Source organism: Vulpes lagopus, chromosome 17, assembly GCF_018345385.1.
Source record: "Vulpes lagopus strain Blue_001 chromosome 17, ASM1834538v1, whole genome shotgun sequence".
In the NCBI taxonomy this organism is placed as follows: Eukaryota; Metazoa; Chordata; class Mammalia; order Carnivora; family Canidae; genus Vulpes; species Vulpes lagopus.
Window position 1 is genome coordinate 7,368,866 of NC_054840.1, and position 19,605 is coordinate 7,388,470.

The 19,605-nt window shown below is 41.2% G+C and overlaps 1 protein-coding gene across 5 annotated transcripts in view; it reads left to right on the forward strand.

Moving 5' to 3' along the window:
* Positions 1-5,915: 5,915 nt before the first annotated feature.
* Positions 5,916-19,605, forward strand: part of PHC3 (polyhomeotic homolog 3) — a 73,276-nt gene continuing 59,586 nt past the window's right edge. For all 5 annotated transcript variants that reach the window (XR_005984286.1, XR_005984285.1, XM_041731943.1 and 2 more), the window contains exons 1-4: positions 5,916-5,953; positions 9,008-9,173; positions 14,464-14,619; positions 15,970-16,047. Coding sequence is in view for 3 of the 5 variants with exons in the window: in XM_041731943.1 (XP_041587877.1) it covers positions 5,940-5,953; positions 9,008-9,173; positions 14,464-14,619; positions 15,970-16,047 (414 nt within the window). In the remaining 2 variants the exon portion in view is untranslated. The remainder of the gene's footprint in view (positions 5,954-9,007; positions 9,174-14,463; positions 14,620-15,969; positions 16,048-19,605) is intronic.

Below are 19,605 nucleotides of genomic sequence, written 5' to 3' on the forward strand. Positions count from 1 at the left end.
GGCTGGATTTGGCCCATGGGCTTGTGTTGGTGAGTTTGGGCTGCTATAACGAACACCACAGCCTGGGTGGCTCAAGTGACAAACAATTATTTCTCACAGTTCTAGAGGCTATGAAGTCTAAGATCAAGATGCTGGCAGATGTGGTGTGTGGTGAGAGCCTTATTCCTGGTTTGCAGATGGTCACCTTATTGCTGTATCCTCACCCGGCAATGGCATCTCCCTCTCTCCTGTTTCTTCTTATTGGGGCACTAATTCCATTAATGAAGGTTCCACTCTGATCTAAATACCTCCCAACAGCTCTAAATACCATCCCATTGAGGATTAAAGCTTCAATAAATGAAGTTTGGGGAGACACATTCACTCACAGCAATTTATGAAGGGAGCCTGGCATCCTGAAGAGTTCTGTGATCACTTTTCTCTGCAGGCCAGACCATTACAGTGGGAACTGCAGCCACTGACTTGGAAAACTAATGAAAGAGGAGTAATTGGATCTTAAGGTGGCAGAGGCCAAGTGGCAGCACTTAACTGCTCAAGATTAAGTGGGCATGGTTACCATGATGGACAGCAGAGTCAAAGCGGCAATCAGAATAGTCTGACTATACAGATCTATGTCACTGGCTAGTTCCTCATGGTGTTCCTAGAGGTGAAATAGGAAGCTTACTAAATTCTTACTTGAGCTGGATTAGTAGAAAAGTTCTTGGTTAAGTCAACAAAAGTTTAGCCTGAATCATGAAAAGAGAGTCATAGGCCCTCAATCAGTTCTCAGACTCCAGCCAGTTTACAGACCCTAGAAATCCTTAAAGGAAGGGGAGGCCACATCCCCTAGTGGAAAAGGATGCTGGGACATTACCAAAAATTCATAGTTAATCTTCCTCTAGCCTTTACCAAAGGGACCTCCAACCTTTCATTGGGTAACTGTGCACCAGGGAAAAGGGAATAAACAGACCCTTTGGGGACTACTGGACAATGGCTCTGAATTAATTGATTCTAGGAGACCCAAATGCCACGGTGACCCACTAGTCAGAGGAGGGGCTTACAGAGGTCAGATGATTGGTGGAGTTTGATTTCAGGTCTGTTTCACAGTGGGCCCATTTGGTCTCCAACTCCATCCTGTGGCTATTTCTTCAGTTCTGGGATACACACTTGGAACAGATATACTTAGCAGCCAGCAGAATCCCCACATTGGTTCTCTGACTTGTGGAGTGAGGGCTCTTATGGTGGAAGGGGCAAGTGGGAGGCCCTGGAACTGCTTCTACCTGGAAAAATAGTAAGCCAAAAATCTATAGCCCATTCCTGGAGGGATTGCAGAGATTACTGCTACCACACTTCTATTCGACTTCCCTATTTGGCCTGTACAGAAGACAGATGGATTCTGGAAACTGACAGTGAACTATCATAAGCTTAACCAGGTGGTGACTCCAGCTGCAGCTGTTGTACCAGATTTGGTTTCCTTGCTTGAGCAAATTAGCACACACCCTGGTACCTGCTGCATAGCTATTGATCTGGCAAATGCTTTTTTTCATGACACCTGTTAGTCAAGACCATTAGAAACAGCTTGCTTTCATCTGGCAAGGTCATCAATACACATTCACTGTCCTACATTGGGAGTATATCAGTTCTCCAGCCCTATGTCATCATTTAGCTCACAGGGATCTTGATCACTCATCCCTTTCACAAGGTATTACACGGGTTCATTACAATGACGACATTGTGCTGATTGGACTTAGTAAGTGAGGAGTAGCGACTTTTCTAGACTTATTAGTAAGGCATTGCATGTCACAGGACAGGAAATAAATCCAAAAAGATCTTGGGACTTCTACTTCAGTGAAATTTCTAGAGGTCCAGTGGTATTATATGTCAAGATATCCCTTCTAACGTGAAGGATGAATTAATTATTGCATCTGGCCTCCTACAAACAAAAATGAGGGACAATGCCTAGTGGGCCTCTTGGATTTTGGAGGCGACATATTCCTCATTTGGGTGTTTCACTCCGTCCCATTTATTGATGCTAGTTTTATATGGGCCCTAGAACAAGAGAGGGCTCTGCGACAGGGACAGTCTGCTGTGCTAACTACATTGCCAGTTAGGCCATATGATCCAGCAGATCCAATGGTGCTTGAAGTGTATTTTGCTGATGGGGGTGCTGTTTGGAGCCTTTGATTAGGGCTCTATGGTGGATTATTGTGCAGGCCCTTAGAATTTTGGGAAAAAAACCCTACCATCTTCTGCAGGTAACTACTTTTCTTTTGAGAACCAGCTCTTGGCCTGCTACTGGGACTCAGTAGAGACTGAATGGGTCACCCAGTCACCATGAGACCTGAGCTATCTATCATAAATTGAGGGTTATCTGACTTACGAAGCCATAAAGTTGGGTGTGGATAGCAGCGTTCCATAATCAAATGGAAAGGGCCCAGCAGGCCCTGAAGGCACAAGTGGGTTACATGAAGAAGTGGCCCAAATGCCTATGGTCCCCACACCTGCTACATTGTGAGATACAGCAAGGAGGCAGCTGTCTGCAAACTAGGAAGAGGGTTCTCACTAGACACTGAATCTGCTGGCACCTTGATTTTGGACTTCCCAGCATCCAGAACTGTGAGAAATAAATGTTTGCTGTTTAAGCCACCCAGTCAGTGATATTTGTTCTAAGTGGCCCCAACTGTGTAGGGCAGAAATAGTAGTTTGCCAACCCCTGATCTAGAGTCCAGACTGACACTGTTGAATAGAATTTTCTGTAATGATGGAAATGTTCTATATCTGTACCGTGCAATATAGTTGCCACTAGCCACATGTGGCTATTGAGCACTTGATGTATGACTAATGCAACTAAGGAACTAAAATTTTATTTATTATATTTTTAAAATATTTATTTATTCATGAGAGACACATACACACAGAGGCAGAGACATAGGCAGACAGAGAACAGGCTCCCCTAGGGAGCCCAATGCGGGACTCAATCCCAAGACCTCAGGATCAGGCCCTGAGCCAAAGGCAGATGCTCAACCACTGAGCCATGCAGGCATCCCTTATTTTAATATTGTTTCCCTTATTTTAATATTTTTAAGAGATACTATTTATTTGATGGAGAGAGAGAGAGCACAAGCAGGGGGAGGGGAAGAGAGAAGCAGGCTGAGCAGGGAAACCAATGAGGGGCTGATTCCAGGACCCTGGGATCCTGGTTCAAGTGAAAGGCAGATGCTTAACCAACTGAGCCACCCAGGCACCCTAGGAACTAAAATTTTAACGTAACCCTTTCTTCCACTCCTGCAGCTCTTACCATTTCTCCTAGGATTCATACAGTTTATCAATTAGTTGCCCTGTGCCCACTTTCATTTTCTTCCAATCTATCCTTCATAAACCTAGAGGGGCTTTTCTAAAATCAAATGGGATCCTAGCATTTCTCCAAGGTAATGGTTCCCGGAAACTTTAAAAAGAAGTTCCATCTGCTAGCATGCTGTATACGTCCTTTGCTTAGGAAATCACAAAGAAGTAAAATAGCTTCCTCCCTCTGAACAGGTAAGTGATGATAAATTTCTTAAGAGTAGTCCCTCATACTTTATCTCTTCTAACATTTCACAGTGGCTTGCTGAATGCTGCTGTGAAAAAAAACCTTGGCTTTGGAGATGGAAAGCTTAAATCAGAAATCCTGCATCTGCTACAATTGAGCAGAGACACCATGGGTACTTAATCACCTTGAGCTTCACTATGCTTCTGTGCTGAATGGGAATGATGATACTTATACCACAGGGTTGTTGCAAAGAGTAAATGAGTTTGTGAAAATCCTCTGCACTTAGTAAAAGTCTGTGGAAATGGCTGATGTTATAATAACTATTGAGTTTGGAAATGTTTCTAAAAAGCAATACTGATCTGACTTTACCTAACATAGGTCTGGGTTTTAAAGCTGATCCTCACCAGGTGACAGTATAGATATAGGCCTTAGATGTTCAAGCAGAAGAGGGAGGAAAGGAACAATTTTGCCTCACTTATTCCAAACACTCTTTTGAATCATGCATTTTCCATCTTTACGCTTAAGACTATACTTTAAAAAAAAAAAAAAAAGACTATACTTTCCCCCTTTGTTTCTCTAACCAAAAATTTAAGCCATACCAATTGGCAGTTGATTCTTGAGGGTCAAATGACAATGACATCAAACAAGCAGGTCAGAAAAGAAAGAAAAGGTGGTAATATCTTATTTTTAAGTATCTACAGGGACTTTTCAAAGGGGACTTTCTCAGGGAGTTCTCCTAGGCAGAGTAGGAAAGGCAGTGCCCTGAGAGAGGAAAATAAAGTAAAAAAACATTTTCAGGAGTGCCTGGCTGGTTTCATCAGTATAGTGTGCAACTCTCAATCTAGGAGTTGTGAGTTCAAGTCCCAAGTTGGGTGTGGAGATTACTTAAAGTGTTTAACAAAACAAAACAAAAAACCCCACGTTCTGGGGGGAGGGCCGGGCTGGGAAGAGGTCAACTGACAATTTAGTTTACATTGGAAGGGTTTTTTTCCCTTCCTTAGGGAGAGCCTGAAACACAAGATTTCTAAGATTAAGTATACTTTTCATTAGGCCACATTATACTTTATGATGGATTTATATCAATATTTCATTTCTCAGGTCTTGAAATTAGTGCAACTCCACCATCTTAAGAAATACCAAGAGAAGACAGTTTCTGATCAGTACGCTTTTTTTTTCTGTTAAGGGCAGTAAAGATTGATTATTCTGTGAACTTAAGGTCTCCAAGCACTTAACAGATCTGTTTCAGAACACTAACACTGCACGGATATTTCTACAGAACTCTCCCCACTCTCCAGATTAAGACTTCTCGGAAGACAGGGACTTTTTATACTCATCTTTGTCTCATTCTGCCTCGAAGGAGTTGCCATCCATACTGTACAATAAAACCTATTAGCCAACGGGTGGAGTGGCCTGCTTGTTCCCTCCTCCGGTATTCAAGTTTGCAGTCCCTACCAAGTCTTGCTCAGTAAATTCATGTCGTAGGCACGAACGATAGAGGGCAAGCAGGGTGATTCCCCAGCTTCACCAGCGTCTAGAACACCATCCCTGAGCCTGAGAGAGGAACCGCCCGGGTTGGACTCACAAACTCCAATGAAACCCCCCCAAACACACACCCAGGGGAACCAGCTCTGCAACCCACCACAGCACTTCCTTTCCTACTGACACTTCACGTCGTGCAGCCTGGTTGTATTTTCTTTCATCTGGCTCTCTGCACTTTACATAGGCCTTGGTATATTTTATTTTAAAGATATTTTATTTATTTATTTAAAAGAATACAATTTATTTTTTAAAGATTTATTTATTTATGGAGACACACAGAGAGAGAGAGGGGCAGAGACACAGGCAGAGGGAGAAGCAGGCCCCATGCAGGGAGCCTGATGGGGACTCAATCCCTGGTCTCCAGGATCAGGCCCTGGACCTAAGGCAGTGCTAAGCCGCTGAGCCACCCGGGCTGCCCAGCCTTGGTATATTTTAGATGGTCTTTACATTTCTAATTTATTTATTTTTAAGTTATTTTTAAAGATTTTATTGAGTTATGGATGAGAGAAGAGGCAGAGACCGAGGCAGAGAGGGAGAAGCGGGCTCCACGCGGGGAGCCTGGTGCGGGACTCGATCCCGCGACCCCGGGGTCACGCCCTGAGCTGAAGGCGGTGCTAAACCGCTGGGCCCCCGGGGATCCCCTACATTTCTAATTCGAACTTATCGTGTGCTGGTTACAGACCCCCCACGCCCCCAAGCGTTAGGCCGCAGGCGGGAGGATGCAGGGGCGAGGGCAGCCAGCGCGGGCCTGGCCGCGGAGCCTGCAGGGCCTGCGGGGCGGGGGGGGGGGGGGGCGCACCACGTGACCCCGGGGCCCGGGGCTGAGCCGACCCCGCCCCTCCGCCCGCCGCCGGGGGGCGCATGCGCAGCGCGGGTCAGTGATGGAGGAGAGAAGATGGCGGAAGCGGAGTGAGTGACTCGCTGGTGACTGATGTCGTAACCGGGGGGCGAGTGGGGCAGCGACAGGTCCCCTCGGGGGAAGCCGGGGCTCCTCGGCGGGCAGTGCGGGGACACGGAGACGCTGGAGCTTCCTTGCCGTGCAGGGTCCCGCTCGGCCCGTGTGGGGGGAGGCGGGGGGGCGGAGGCCAACCGTGAGGGCGTCTGGCTCCCTCCGGGCGGGAGCGCCCCTGGCGCGGTCGGCTCCCGGGCCGCGGGGCCCCCGATCGCGGGGGGGTCCGGGGGCCGAGCCCCCGAGGGGTCCGCCGGCGCTGTCATCCCCGCAGGTGGGCCCCGCGGGCAGCCTCGGCTCGGGCCGGGCACTGCGGGGCCTCCTTCCCGCCCCGGCGGACCCTGCCCCTCCCCTCCCCCTCCCCTCCCCCTCCCCCCTCCCCCTCCCCCTCCCCGGGGGGGCCGGGACAGGGCAGCTCCCGCCCTCCGCGGGAGGCGTGCAGGAGGTGCCCCCGCGCGGGCCTCGGGGCGCGGGGCGCGGGGCGGGGGGGGCGCTGCCGCGGGGCCGGCGGGGCCGGGAAGGCCCGGGCAGGCCCGCATCCCCCCGGGAGTCCGGCCGCGGCGCCGATGCCCCCGAGGGCCCGGTCCCTGCGCGGCGCCGTGGCGTGGCGGCATCCCTGGTCGGCCGCGCAAACTTCGCGGCTGCTGGCTAGGCCTCTCGCGCGCCGGGCTCTGCCCGCGGATCCTGCGGCCGGTACCACGCAGCGACGGCCGAGCTGGCAGGACCGGGCCCGTGCGCCGGGGCTCGGGGATGCAGAAGGGTGGTCTGGCCCGCTCTACCCAGCGAGGGCGGACTCAGCGCCCGGAGTGTGGGTTCCACCTGGGTCTGTCTACCCAACAAACTTATCACAGGGGTTTTGAGTTTCGAGGACACGGTCGCGCAGAAGAGCCCTCTTTTTTTTTTTTTTTTAATATTTTATTTATTTATTCGTGAGACACACACACACAGAGGCAGAGACACAGGCAGAGGGAGAAGCAGGCCCCCTGCAGGGAGCCCGATGCAGGATTCGATCCCGGGACTCCGGGGTCACGACCTGAGCCCAAGGCAGATGCTCAACGGCTGAGCCACCCCGGGGGCCCCCAGAAGAGCCCTCTAAAAAAGACCGCAATTTTAAACCGGCTTTGTGCCTCTATCACTGCTGCATGTTTCACAAGTGTCGTGACAGCCAGTAATTTGGTTTTAGAAAAAAAAATAAAAAGTTTACCTTCAGTATCACTGAATCTGTATGATGTTGGACGGTTACCGCATGATGCTGTGATTTTGATGGTTGGAAGGCAGTTTGAAAAACTATTAAAAAAACAACCCCAGAGAAGCATAAAGATATGTGAGTCATTTACTAATAAAAAAAAGTGAAGTCAGCCGTTTTCCCCCCCTCCATCGTTTCCCTTTCCCTTTTTTTTTTTTATTAAATGGAGATTTAAAGATTTTTTTTTGATTCCTTGAAGAGCATATCAATACTATCTACATAAATGATGTAAAGAACAAAGAATATTCGTGCATTAAAGGATGCCATATGGGAATAGCATGTGTGTGCATACGCAATTAGTGCCAAATTCCTTGGTCTTTTCATAAAATTGAAAGTGTGGTGGTTACATTTCCTGTCAACGATGCTCATGTGATGTGCGTTAGATTTTGTTTCTCAGGAGAAAAGAAGGGTTAAGAAAGGCAGATAAAACCAGTGTATTATCAGGTGTGCTTTTCACCATCGTGGGGCGTTTCTAACACTATAGAAACTATTGTAGTTCTACTTTGTAACGATATTGAGGCCCTCGGAATTGACCTAAAATACAATGTTGTTTGAATTTATCCAAGTATATAGATTCAGTGGTAAGTGGAGGTTTATACTTCCAAAATAATGAAGTGAGTTTGCAGTACTTGAGGGGAAGGACTCAAAGTCTGGTACAGAAATGTACTTTATGAACTTTACTGTTAATTCATGAGGAAAGTGACATAATTATGCTGTTTTCAAAAGTTGGAGCAAGTCTTTGTGAAAAGAGATTTTTGTAAGGAAGTGGGAAAATTGTTGTCAGCTGTTTCTCTGATTTCCTGGAGTAATCTGCTTATAAGTATAACCAGAGTTATTAGATATAGTAAGGACAGTGTTGTAGACTAATTAGGGGAAAAGCCAGTGTGAGTTAATACAAAATTACTATTTTTTTTACTTTTTTTTTTTTTAACGTAAGCTTTACATCCAATGTTGGGCTTGAACTCACGGTGACTCTGAGACCAAGAGTTATGTGTCCTACCAACTGAGCCAGCTGGGTGCCACTTAAAACTCCATGTTGGGTGTAGAAGTTACTTAAAAAATCTTAAAATTTTTTTTTAAACTTTTTTTTAAAATTTTTATTTATTTATGTATGATAGTGACAGAGAGAGAGAGAGAGAGAGGCAGAGACACAGGCAGAGGGAGAAGCAGGCTCCATGCAGGGAGCCCGACGTGGGACTCGATCCCGGGTCTCCAGGATCACGCCCTGGGCTGAAGGCAGGGGCTAAGCCTCTGAGCCACCCAGGAATTCCAATAGAACATATTTTTAAAGCAAAGTGCATATGGTAACCAGAGATAAACTAATTATAATTAACACAAGTCCTTAGGCATCCTATTTTAATGTATAGATAAGAATTATTTTAATTTTTAATTAGTATGGTCAAAGAATGTAAAGAAATATTTCAAAGTACTCTGATGTTGCTTAAGTATTTTTAAGGTAGTTTAGTATTATTAACCTGTTATTATCTTTTAACAATGGAAAGATAAAAGTTTAGGCCGGGATATATTTAAGTTGCATATCCTGAATCATTTGAACATAAATTTAGTAGGTATTAACTATCCAATATGCTATATCATTGTGAAATACTTTTCCTTTTTAAGTGTTTATGGTGACTGTGTGTGATCTATGCTATTTTGTAAGGGTCTTAAAAATTTAGATTTGCTGATTATTTCTTCGAAATAATTAAATATTCTTTAAAGCCCATAAAATAATGTTTTGCCAATGAAGATCCTTTGTGTTATCTGACAGATTCAAGGACCACAATACAGCTATGGATAGCGAACCAAACCCTGGCACATCTTCTGTGTCGACAACAACCAGTAGCACTACCACCACCACCATCACCACTTCCTCCTCTCGAATGCAGCAACCGCAGATTTCTGTTTACAGTGGCTCAGACCGACATGCTGTACAGGTATTTCAGTTAGATTGAGGGGTAGGCTAAGACTTAGGATGTCATTACCTTTTTTCTCTTAAGCCAAATGAAGCTATTGTTTCACATCCTCAAATGAGTCACGTGATATTCTCTAAATGAATACAATAAGAATAGTAACATTTGAAGCAATCAAAAAGTTATTCAATGTTCTATTGAGAGGGCTTCTGTTTGTCAGCATGTGACTTATAAAACCTTATGTCAGGAAAATTATAATTGGAAGGTCTCTGTGCTGCTACAATGTGGAGACACTCAACCCTACAGCCTTAAGATGCAAAATGACTCTAGCTTCTTGGTTCTTTTGTATTTGAACCCAAAGTATTGACTTTGGAAGATCTATTCAGGTCTGTAGATTTCTTAAGAGGTTCATTTTAAACTCAAGTGGCCTAAGAACCTGAGTGGGAGGATTCATTTAAAGCTCTTAGGGACAAAGTGGGGCAGGGAATATTTAATGAGGAAAACTTTTAGGTCTGCACTTGGTTGAGAAAATTAAGTTTACTTGGTTAATCTTTATAATAGTGGAGGTTGAGATAGTATGGTATTGCATAAAAAGGGTATGGGCATTGCAGTCTGATATGCTCTTTGTTTGAATTCCGTTTTCTTTATCATTAATAGCTACGCAGTCTTGGCTGAGAGGCATGATCTCTTTGAGCATCAGGAAACTGTAAAATGTGGATGAGACTAACTAGTTCTTTAGTTATTATGAGGGCTTTTTCAAAAGATTTTATTTATTTATTGGAGAGAGTGAGAGAGCAAGAGCATGAGCTGAAGTTAGGGAAGGGGTGGTGGAGGAGGGAGAGAGGAAATCCCAAACTGACTCCCTCCTGAGTTTGGAGCCAGTTTGGGCGGGTGGGGGCTCAGTCTCAGGACCCTGAGATCAGAACCTGAGCCAAAACCAAGAGTCAGACGCTTATCGACTGAGCCACCCAGGTGTACCAGTTATGAGGATTAAAGGAAGTGTTAGAACTCTGTGGGGCACATTATAAGTGCTCAGTCAATAATAATAGCTAATGTTTGTTGAACAGTTGCCATGGGCCAAACATTTGATGAATGCTTTACGTGGATTATCCCTTTTAATCCTCACCACACCTCTATGAAATAGATACTGTTATTATTTCCATTTTACAGGTGGGAAAACTGATGTTTTAAACAGGGTAAATAGGGACGCCTGGGTAGCTCAGTGGTTGAGCATCTGCCTTCAGCTCCGGGCATGATCCCGGGGTCCTGGGATCAAGTCCCACATTGGGCTCCCCATGGGGAGCCTGCTTCTCCCTCTGCCTATGTCTCCATGTCTCTCTCACAAATAAACAAAATCTTAAAAAAAAATAGGTTAAATAACTTTTCCTAAATTCTCATAGCTAGATTATCTGGTTTTAGAGTTGTGCCTTTAGCCACTCTTTTTTCCATTATACCTGCTTACTCTCCATAACTTCATTCTGCTCTGAAAATAACTTACTTGTTTGCAAAATAGTCCTCTCTCCACTCCCATTTTTCTAGATTGGATATCCCAGTATAATGGCTATTGTTAGGATTCTATTTTTTTTTTTTTTTTAAGATTTTATTTATTTATTCATGAGAGACACACAGAGAGAGAGGCAGAGACAGGCAGAGGGAGAAGCAGGTTCCATGCTGGGAGCCGGACGTGGGACTTGATCCCAGGACTCCAGGATCATGCCATAGGCTGAAGGCAGGTGCTAAACCGCTGAGCCACCCAGGGATCCCTATTCTTAGGATTCTGAAGTTACCATAGGGTGGAATCAGAATTGTTGGAGACTGAGTCAATTCAGCAAAAGTTCAAACGGGAATGTGGAATGTGTTTTAAAAACTTCTTCACCTTTCTTTGAGGCAAGGGATATAGAAAAGAGTATCTAGATCTTTGAGCATGCAAATGATGTGGTATTTTAATTTTATTTTTTTAAAGATTTTATTTATTTATTTATTCATGAGAGAGAGAGAGAGAGAGAGGCAGAGACACAGGCAGAGGGAGAAGCAGGCTCCATGTACGGAGCCTGATGTGGGACTCGATCCTGGGTCTCCAGGATCGCGCCCTTGCCTGAAGGTGGTGCTAAACTGCTGAGCCACCAGGGCTGCCCAATGTTCCATTTTTCATCTCTAGTTTTTACCTGAACTAGATGTGTTAATAAAAAATAAAGTGTTACTGGAGATGTATAGATATACATGTTTCTCACAAATAGCAATTATACTAGTTCTTATGAAATCGTATAATTGCTTCTCCTAAAATGCCATCAAATCAATATTCATTGAATTACCCAAGGAGTTCTTTAATACCTTCCAGCATTCTTGTTCAATCCTGTGAATTCTCTTTGCCCTCTTTAGAGAAATAATACAAGAACAGTGTGTTGTGCCTTTAACTTGTATGTAAAGAGTCTCTCTCCATGAGTGTATCAATTGAAATGTTATGAATGACTACACTGACAATAGAAAAATGATTATACTCTGACAAAACTGTGTCAAATAGGGATCCCTAGGTGGCGCAGCGTTTTAGCACCTGCCTTTGGTCCAGGGCGCGATCCTGGAGACCCAGGATCGAATCCCACGTCAGGCCCCTGGTGCATGGAGCCTGCTTCTCCCTCTGCCTATGTCTCTGCCTCTCTCTGTCTCTCTCTGTGTGTTACTATCATAAATTAAAAAAAAAAAAAGTGTCAAATCGATTATTCATTTGTTATTTCAGTTTGATTTTAGTTTTGTTATGGAATTTAAAGAACATATATAGGTTTACCTGACCAAGAAGACATATTGTTATAATTCTGTATCACTTAATGCTGGTCTATAGTCTCCTGTAAGTAGGAGTCAAAAGCCTATTTTGATTTTGTGACAGGAATCTGTAGCAGGTTTAGCAATCTACAGTTGGAGAGATATGAATATATGAAAGTAAACACAAGGAAATATGTTTTCTTGGAATTTGTATAAAGAGATTCATTTCTTTGGGGTTCATGGTGTCCTGACTTAGACCTCAAGCTGTAGGATTATGGCTCTATTACCCCCCTTAGCTCTGAAAACTCTGTAGTTTGATGCTGAGATTAGAGTTCTGTGCTGTTTCAGAGTCACTGTGCTGTTTCAGAGTCACTGTGGGCATGATGTGACTTTGGGATGTGGTTGCAGAGGACTGGCTTAGTCTGATTTATGGGTTTGGACAGATAAAGGATTTTTCTCTGTTTTTGGAATACTTGATTTTTTGTTTTAAAGATTTTATTTATTTATTCATTCATGAGAGACAGAGAGAGAGACAGAGACATAGGCAAAGGGAGAAGCAGGCTCCCTGCGGGGACACCGATATGGGACTCGATCCTGGGTCCCGAGATTATGCCCTGAGCTGAAGGCAGACGCTCAACCACTGAGCCACCCAGGCATCCCATACTTGACTTTTCTATGTTTATCTATTTATGAAGTTTCGGGCTTATATTTTATATTTTGCCAATAAATATTCACAGTAATTAACACTTTTTCAGGAATTTTTTTTAGAATAGTTTTATTCTATATAGAAAGGAATCTGACATTTAAAAAACATTTTAAGAAGTAATTATTTAATAATTTAAAACATGAAATAATTTGAAACATGAAATAATTATGATTATTAATATTATACTAGTAGATTTTTTTCAGACATTTAAAGAATAGTACAAATGCAAAGGTAAAAAGCTGGGGCATCTGGGTGGCTCATGCAGTTAAGCGGCTGCCTTTAGCTCAGGTCATGATCCCAGGGTCCTGGGATCGAGCCCCATGTGGGGAGTCTGCTTCCCCCTCTCCCTCTGCTGATCTCTCTGCTTGTGGTCTCCTGCTCTCTCTCAAATAAATAAAATCTTAAAAAAAAAACAAAAAAAAACGAGAAGGTAAAAAGCACCTCGAATCTAGTTATCTATTGGTAGTCTTTTTTTTTTTTTTTTTTTTTTTTTTTTTAATTTTATTTATTTATGATAGTCACACACACAGAGAGAAGGAGAGAGGGAGGCAGAGACACAGGCAGAGGGAGAAGCAGGCTCCATGCACCGGGAGCCCGACGTGGGATTCGATCCCGGGTCTCCAGGATCGCGCCCTGGGCCAAAGGCAGGCGCCAAACCGCTGCGCCACTCAGGGATCCCTATTGGTAGTCTTTTAATGTTTTTCTGAATTTTCTTTCAAATATGTTTTAATATAAGATGGTATCTTACTTTATATACTTTAGTAATCTGCTTTTTTCACCTAATGATAGGTTAGGGAATTTCTGTCATTGTTGATAAATATAGCTAATTCTGTATTCTCCTAAGTTCATGTGGCTATTTATATTAAAATTTAGTAAAATTAAAAACTGATTTTCTTAGTTCCATTAGCTACATTTTACATTTGTAAGTCCTTAGGAGATAATGTGATTAGTAGCTGTTATATTGGGCAGCACTGATATACATTATTATTTTTTAAATTTTTGAGGGAGTGAGAGAGTTTGGGGGGTAGAGAGGGAGAGAGAATCTTAACAGGCTCTGTGCCCAGTGTGGAGCTTGATGTGGAGCTCAATCTCGTGACCCTGAGATCATGACCTGAGTGGAAACCAGGAGCCAGACCCTCAACCAGTTGAGCCACCTGGGTGCTCTACGTTACTATTTGTAATGGCTGTAGGGTTATGCATATTCCTCTCTACACCCAGGCCCCAAATTCTATTAAGTTTTATCTCTAAAAAGTTAAACCAACTTACATTCTTACTAACACTGTAGGAGTTTCTGTTTCCCCATTTCGTGGTAATATTCTTCTCAATCTTTATTCATCTGAAAGTTGGAAAATAGAATCTTTAATTTGTAATGTTTTTTTTTTAAGATTTTATTTATTTATTTGACAGAGAAGACAAGCAGGGGGAGGGGAAGAGGTAGAGAGAGAGAAGCAGGCTCTCCTCTGTGCAGGGAACCTGATGTGGGGCTCCATCCTAGGACCCCAAGATATGACCTGAGCTGAAGGCAGGCAACCCACTGAGACACCCGGGAACCCCTTAATTTGTAAATTTTGACTACTAATGAGATTGAAGATCTTTTCAAGTCTTATTTGGCTCTTTTTTTCTTTTGTGAACTGCCTCTTCTGGGTGTTTTTAATTTGTATAGATTAGTGAATCTTAGTGATACGTAACTAGGAGAGAACTATGTTAATAAACTTGACGTTGAATATTAAAGTAGTGAAATTTTATTTATTTTTTTTTTAGTGAAATTTTAAATTGACAGTTTTTTTATACTTTATTTTATGGTTAATGTTAAGATCATGGTTTGACCTTGATTCAATCGACTCATCACAGGTAATTCAACAGGCCTTGCATCGCCCCCCGAGCTCAGCTGCTCAGTACCTTCAGCAAATGTATGCAGCTCAGCAGCAACACTTGATGCTGCACACAGCAGCTCTTCAGCAGCAGCACTTAAGCAGCTCCCAGCTTCAGAGCCTTGCTGCTGTTCAGGTGAGACTTAAATAAATTAAGAATTTATGAGGTTAAAGTTGACATAAAATTGACATTTGCAGATAATTACTGAAAATAAATATGTTGGGTATTATTTCAGAATTCTCAAATGTCCTGTGATTATTTTTTCTTAAAGAAATTAATAGATGGCCAAATAGAAGCTAATTAAAACAAATGTGGATATATTTTATATGGTACTCTGTTACTAGCTTTTATCCCACTACTTTTTATCTGCATTGCAGAAATACTAGTATCATGGTTTTAATGTGTAAATTTTTTTTTTTTTAAGATTTTATTTATTTATTCATGCGAGACACAGAGAGAGAGAAGGGCAGAGACACAGGCAGAGGGAGAAGCAGACTCCATGAAGGGAGCCTGATGTGGGACTTGATCCCTGGACTCCAGGATCACACCCTGGGCCGAAGGCAGACACTAAACCGCTGAGCCACCCAGGGATCCCATATTGTATAAAATTCTAGGTACAACAGTGAATACTTAGGGTTGCATGAATTGTATTTACATTTCAATGAAAAAAGTTTTTTTTTTTTTAATGTAAGTAATTTACATTCATTAAAAAGAAGTGAAGGTATTCCTTTTCCTGACTCACTAGTATTTTTCATTCTTCAGAGTTGGCCACTTTAGCAGATGGCCACTGTTTAATATGTATCTCTCCAGAAATTTTTCATATAAAATATATGTTCATTTTCTATATAAAATATGTATCCTTTCTAATATCCATGCATACTGTTCCTACTGATAACAGGATAATTTTATGATTAAATATTTATTTAAAAAAAGATTTTCATTATTATTATACTGTTTATTTAAATAAAACCATATATGAGATTTAAATCTTATTGGAGGAGGATCTCAATTGATTAAATCTGAAAAAGAGTTATTTCTGTTAGAAACACATCCCCAGCTGTTGCTTCTTCTTCGTAGTGTAATTTTAAATAACCTTGGGTTCATGATACAAGTTAGGAAACTGAAACCCAGTGGCACTTAATGTAGCTCCAATTTCTTTTTCATAATGTTGGAGTGGTGGTTCCACTTCATAGAAGACAGAGCTGCAGAGTAAAACTGACAACGAATGCAGCTATTAAAATAAGATTAGCCTTTGGGTCCTCTGTTTTTGTCAATCATCTTTTTCTTTTCTTCTTAATTAGTTTGGCCAAAGCTTAATCTATATTGACTGTGAAATGAATTGGTTCATAACCTAGATGTGGTTTTTTTTTTTTTTTCTGTAACCTAGATGTTTTGACTTTTATTGTGGTTTTGTGGTATCCTGGTACCAGAAAGTCTTTAACTTCAGATTTTTATAGACCTATTATAAAGATCTTATTATTTTAGGCAAGTTTGTCCAGTGGAAGACCATCTACATCTCCCACAGGAAGTGTCACACAACAGTCAAGTATGTCCCAGACATCTGTAAGTGCCCTAAATTTTTTCCTGGATCTAAAAATTTTAATAACTATTTTCCAAAAGTAAACTGTTACTATTTGTAAAGTTGCTATTGTGTATTTGTTGATTGCTACATAACTAACAAGTGCCTAGAAATAGGAATGGTAAGTTTTAAGAATTCAGAACTATGTTAAGCTTCTGAAAATCTGAGTCTTAAAAAAAAATGTTTTAAAAAAAATGTTTTTGTATTATTTCTTATACATGTTTCCCACTGATTTTGTTTAGATCTTCTGTGGTTCAAATTGATTGAAGTTTTTGTGTGTATTGAAAGCCTGAAATATATAATGCAAGGGGTATTAGGCCATTTACAGGGATACATAAAGAAAATCAATCCTTGGTAGACATCTAAATGTTTCTAGTTTTTTTTCTGGGCACCTCACATTTTAGAAATTAATACTTTTCAGGTTATACTTGCTTATCTTGATCAAATTTATAAGTATTCATTCAAGATAATGTAATTATTTTTGAGAAAGGAGTAAATCTGATTTGCTATATTACACATATGTACTGGGAAATTTTGCAAAATTTCCCAGTTAAAAGAAATTTATAGGCATGGTAATACTTGCTTAACTTTTAATTTTGATATAATTTCAAATTGCAAGAATAATAAACATTTCTGTATATTCTTTACTCAGATTCACCAGTTGTTAGCATTTGGCTCATTGCTTTATAATTCTTCCTTTCTCTCTACATATATACATATAGACATTTCTTTTTCTGAACCATTTGCAGGTAAGTTGAGACATGTTCCTTTACTTCTAAATACTTTGGTATGTATTTTCTAGGAATAATGTCCTTCTTTTAGAGCAACATGAAAATGATCAGATTCAGGAAATTTTACATTGATTCAGTATAATCTGTATTCATATTTCATTAGTTCCAGATTTCTGTACCTCATCACTATAGGTGTTACAGACTAGATAATTCTTTATTGTGGGGGGAGGCTATCACGTGCATTATAGGATGCTTCTTAGCATCCTAGTATCTATCCACTATATACTACTGGGCTGTGGCCCTCCTCCTTGCCAGTGTGACAACCAAAAATGTCTCTAGATCCTAGCAAATGTTTCCTGGAGGGCAAAACTGCCCCTGGTTGAGAGCCATTAAAGTTAACCTAATAATATCCTTACTGGCTGTTTTTTCCTGATTCAGTAGGATAATGCTTTGATACTTTGTAAAATTGACTTCAGTGGAGTTTAGTTTGTAGATTGCTAAGGAAGTGGAGATAAACTTTTGCTATATTTCTTTAGTTAGGGATGTCGTCCTTCCTGTTTGAGTACATATATTGGAGCATATGGTAATTTTTCTGGGTATTGACTGACATTTTTTAAAGAGAGAGCTAGAGAAAGGTGAGGGAGGGGCAGAAGGAGAGGGGAAGAGAGACTCTTAAGCAGGCTCCATGCCCAGTGCAGAGCCTGTTGTGGGGCTCTATCTCACAACCCTGAGATCATGATCTGAGCCAAAATCAAGAGTTGGATGCTTAACCAACTGAGCCATGACATTTTTAATGAAAAAATTCTATTCTTTCTTAGCATGGAAGTATCCTGGAACAAGAATAAAATTAGTTGAAAAAAAGAAATTATTTATGACTTTAAAATGTTAGACTGAAGAAGATGAAAAATTTAAGTCTCTCTCTCCCTCTTCTTCTGCCTGTCCCCCATCTTTCTCTCTCATTGAATTATAATTAATACTGTAATTATGGTTATTGATGTTACGTATGTCTTTATTATGTTAGTAGTTAAGGAAAGCACTGATAAACATTTGTGGTCTGGTTAAATAACCTTTAGACAATTTTTTTATTCTATGAAATATTGGAATAATACTAGGATGTATATGTATAAAGATGTTTTTGAATTTTTTCAAATTATTAAAAGGTATCCTTTTAAACTCTTTTTCTCTCATTATGATTTTATGTATGTGACTTTCACAGAAGTTACAATTCCAGTGATTTTGCTTATTTTTTTATAACAGTGTTAGTGCTGCTTGCCATAAACCAGGCAGCCTTGTATGTTCAGGTATGCCAGAACCCATGACTGGTTGGCGAGGGGGAAAGAAGTAAGCAGGGAGAACAGATGTCCAGGAGGAAAAAAAATAAAAATGAGTAATGCGTTGCATTTGTTTCATTTTCTATTCCCAGCTGAATAATAGCTCAAGTGAGTTGACTAATTGTCCAAATTATGGTACTCAAGGTAGCTTTACTAAATACAGGTCATTCTCCAAAAGAGAGGCAGAACATGGTAGTAGGAATCTCTAGATAATTATATTAATGACCCATGACAGGTTGGCAGGCTGGTAGTTTTCAGAGTTTTGGTTATTTCAAGATAGGGTTCCCGAGTAACAGTGAAAGCCCATAGGGAAGGGTCTAGCCTCCAGTAGATAAAAGGGCTAGAAGGTAGATTGTTAAGTCATCAGTCAGACTTGGATTTAGAGTAGGAGTGGGATAAGGGGACATGGAATATTACTGAATAGTGGAGTCAGAAGTCCCATCATTACAACCTGGGGAAACTGGAGAAGGCTATTGTTAATTGAATATTTGGTGAAGGGTAAGTGCCAGCATCCTTTTCTTTACTCTCATTAAAACAGATCAATTCTAGAAAGCAATCAGTAGTGAGAATGGTGATTTTATGATTGTTTGGCTCTAAAACTAATTGGGGCTGAGTGTTTATGTTGATGTCTTTATATTTTAACAGGACTTAGATTTAGTTATGTTTGATTTATCAAGATGAAATCTAAGCCAATTAGAGAAAAAAGCATCATCAAAGTTAAAAAACACAGAATGGTTGAAAATGTATTGTACCTTGTTAGGTCAGCCAGCTTATATTTGTGAAATAACAAGGGCTCTTTTCTAATGGTGAGATATACAATGAGGATTCACAAAAGACTTGCTTTGGTAATTCTTAAAAGAAAGACTATTTCTGGGGATCCCTGGGTGGCGCAGCGGTTTGGCGCCTGCCTTTGGCCCAGGGTGCGATCCTGAAGACCCGGGATCGAATCCCACATTGGGCTCCCAGTGCATGGAGCCTGCTTCTCCCTCTGCCTATATCTTTGCCTCTCTCTCTCTCTCTCTCTCTGTAACTATCATAAATTAAAAAAAAAAAAAAAAGATTAAAAAAAAAAGAAAGACTATTTCTGGCTTTTAAAGATATGAAAATGTACTTACCATATTAGTAATGAAGAAATGTATGTAAAATAATAGTGACATCTCTCAAATTAGAAAACTAGGAAAAGCATTGAGCCATTACCCATTGTTGGTAAGGATGTGAGAAAGTAGATAAACTCATGCACTTATTAGTGGGAATGTATTTGGTACAACTTTTCTGGAGGATTATTTGACGATGTGTATGAAAATATTTAAACTGTGCATTCCCTTTAACTTACCACTGTTGTTTTTGGTGATGTCATTTAGTAAAAATGACAGATAATTATGATAGATAATCATGCAAAAATGACATAATTATGTAAATATGTACAGTTTATAATAGTGAAAATTATAAACAATAAAAATAAGTGCCATTAATCAAAGAT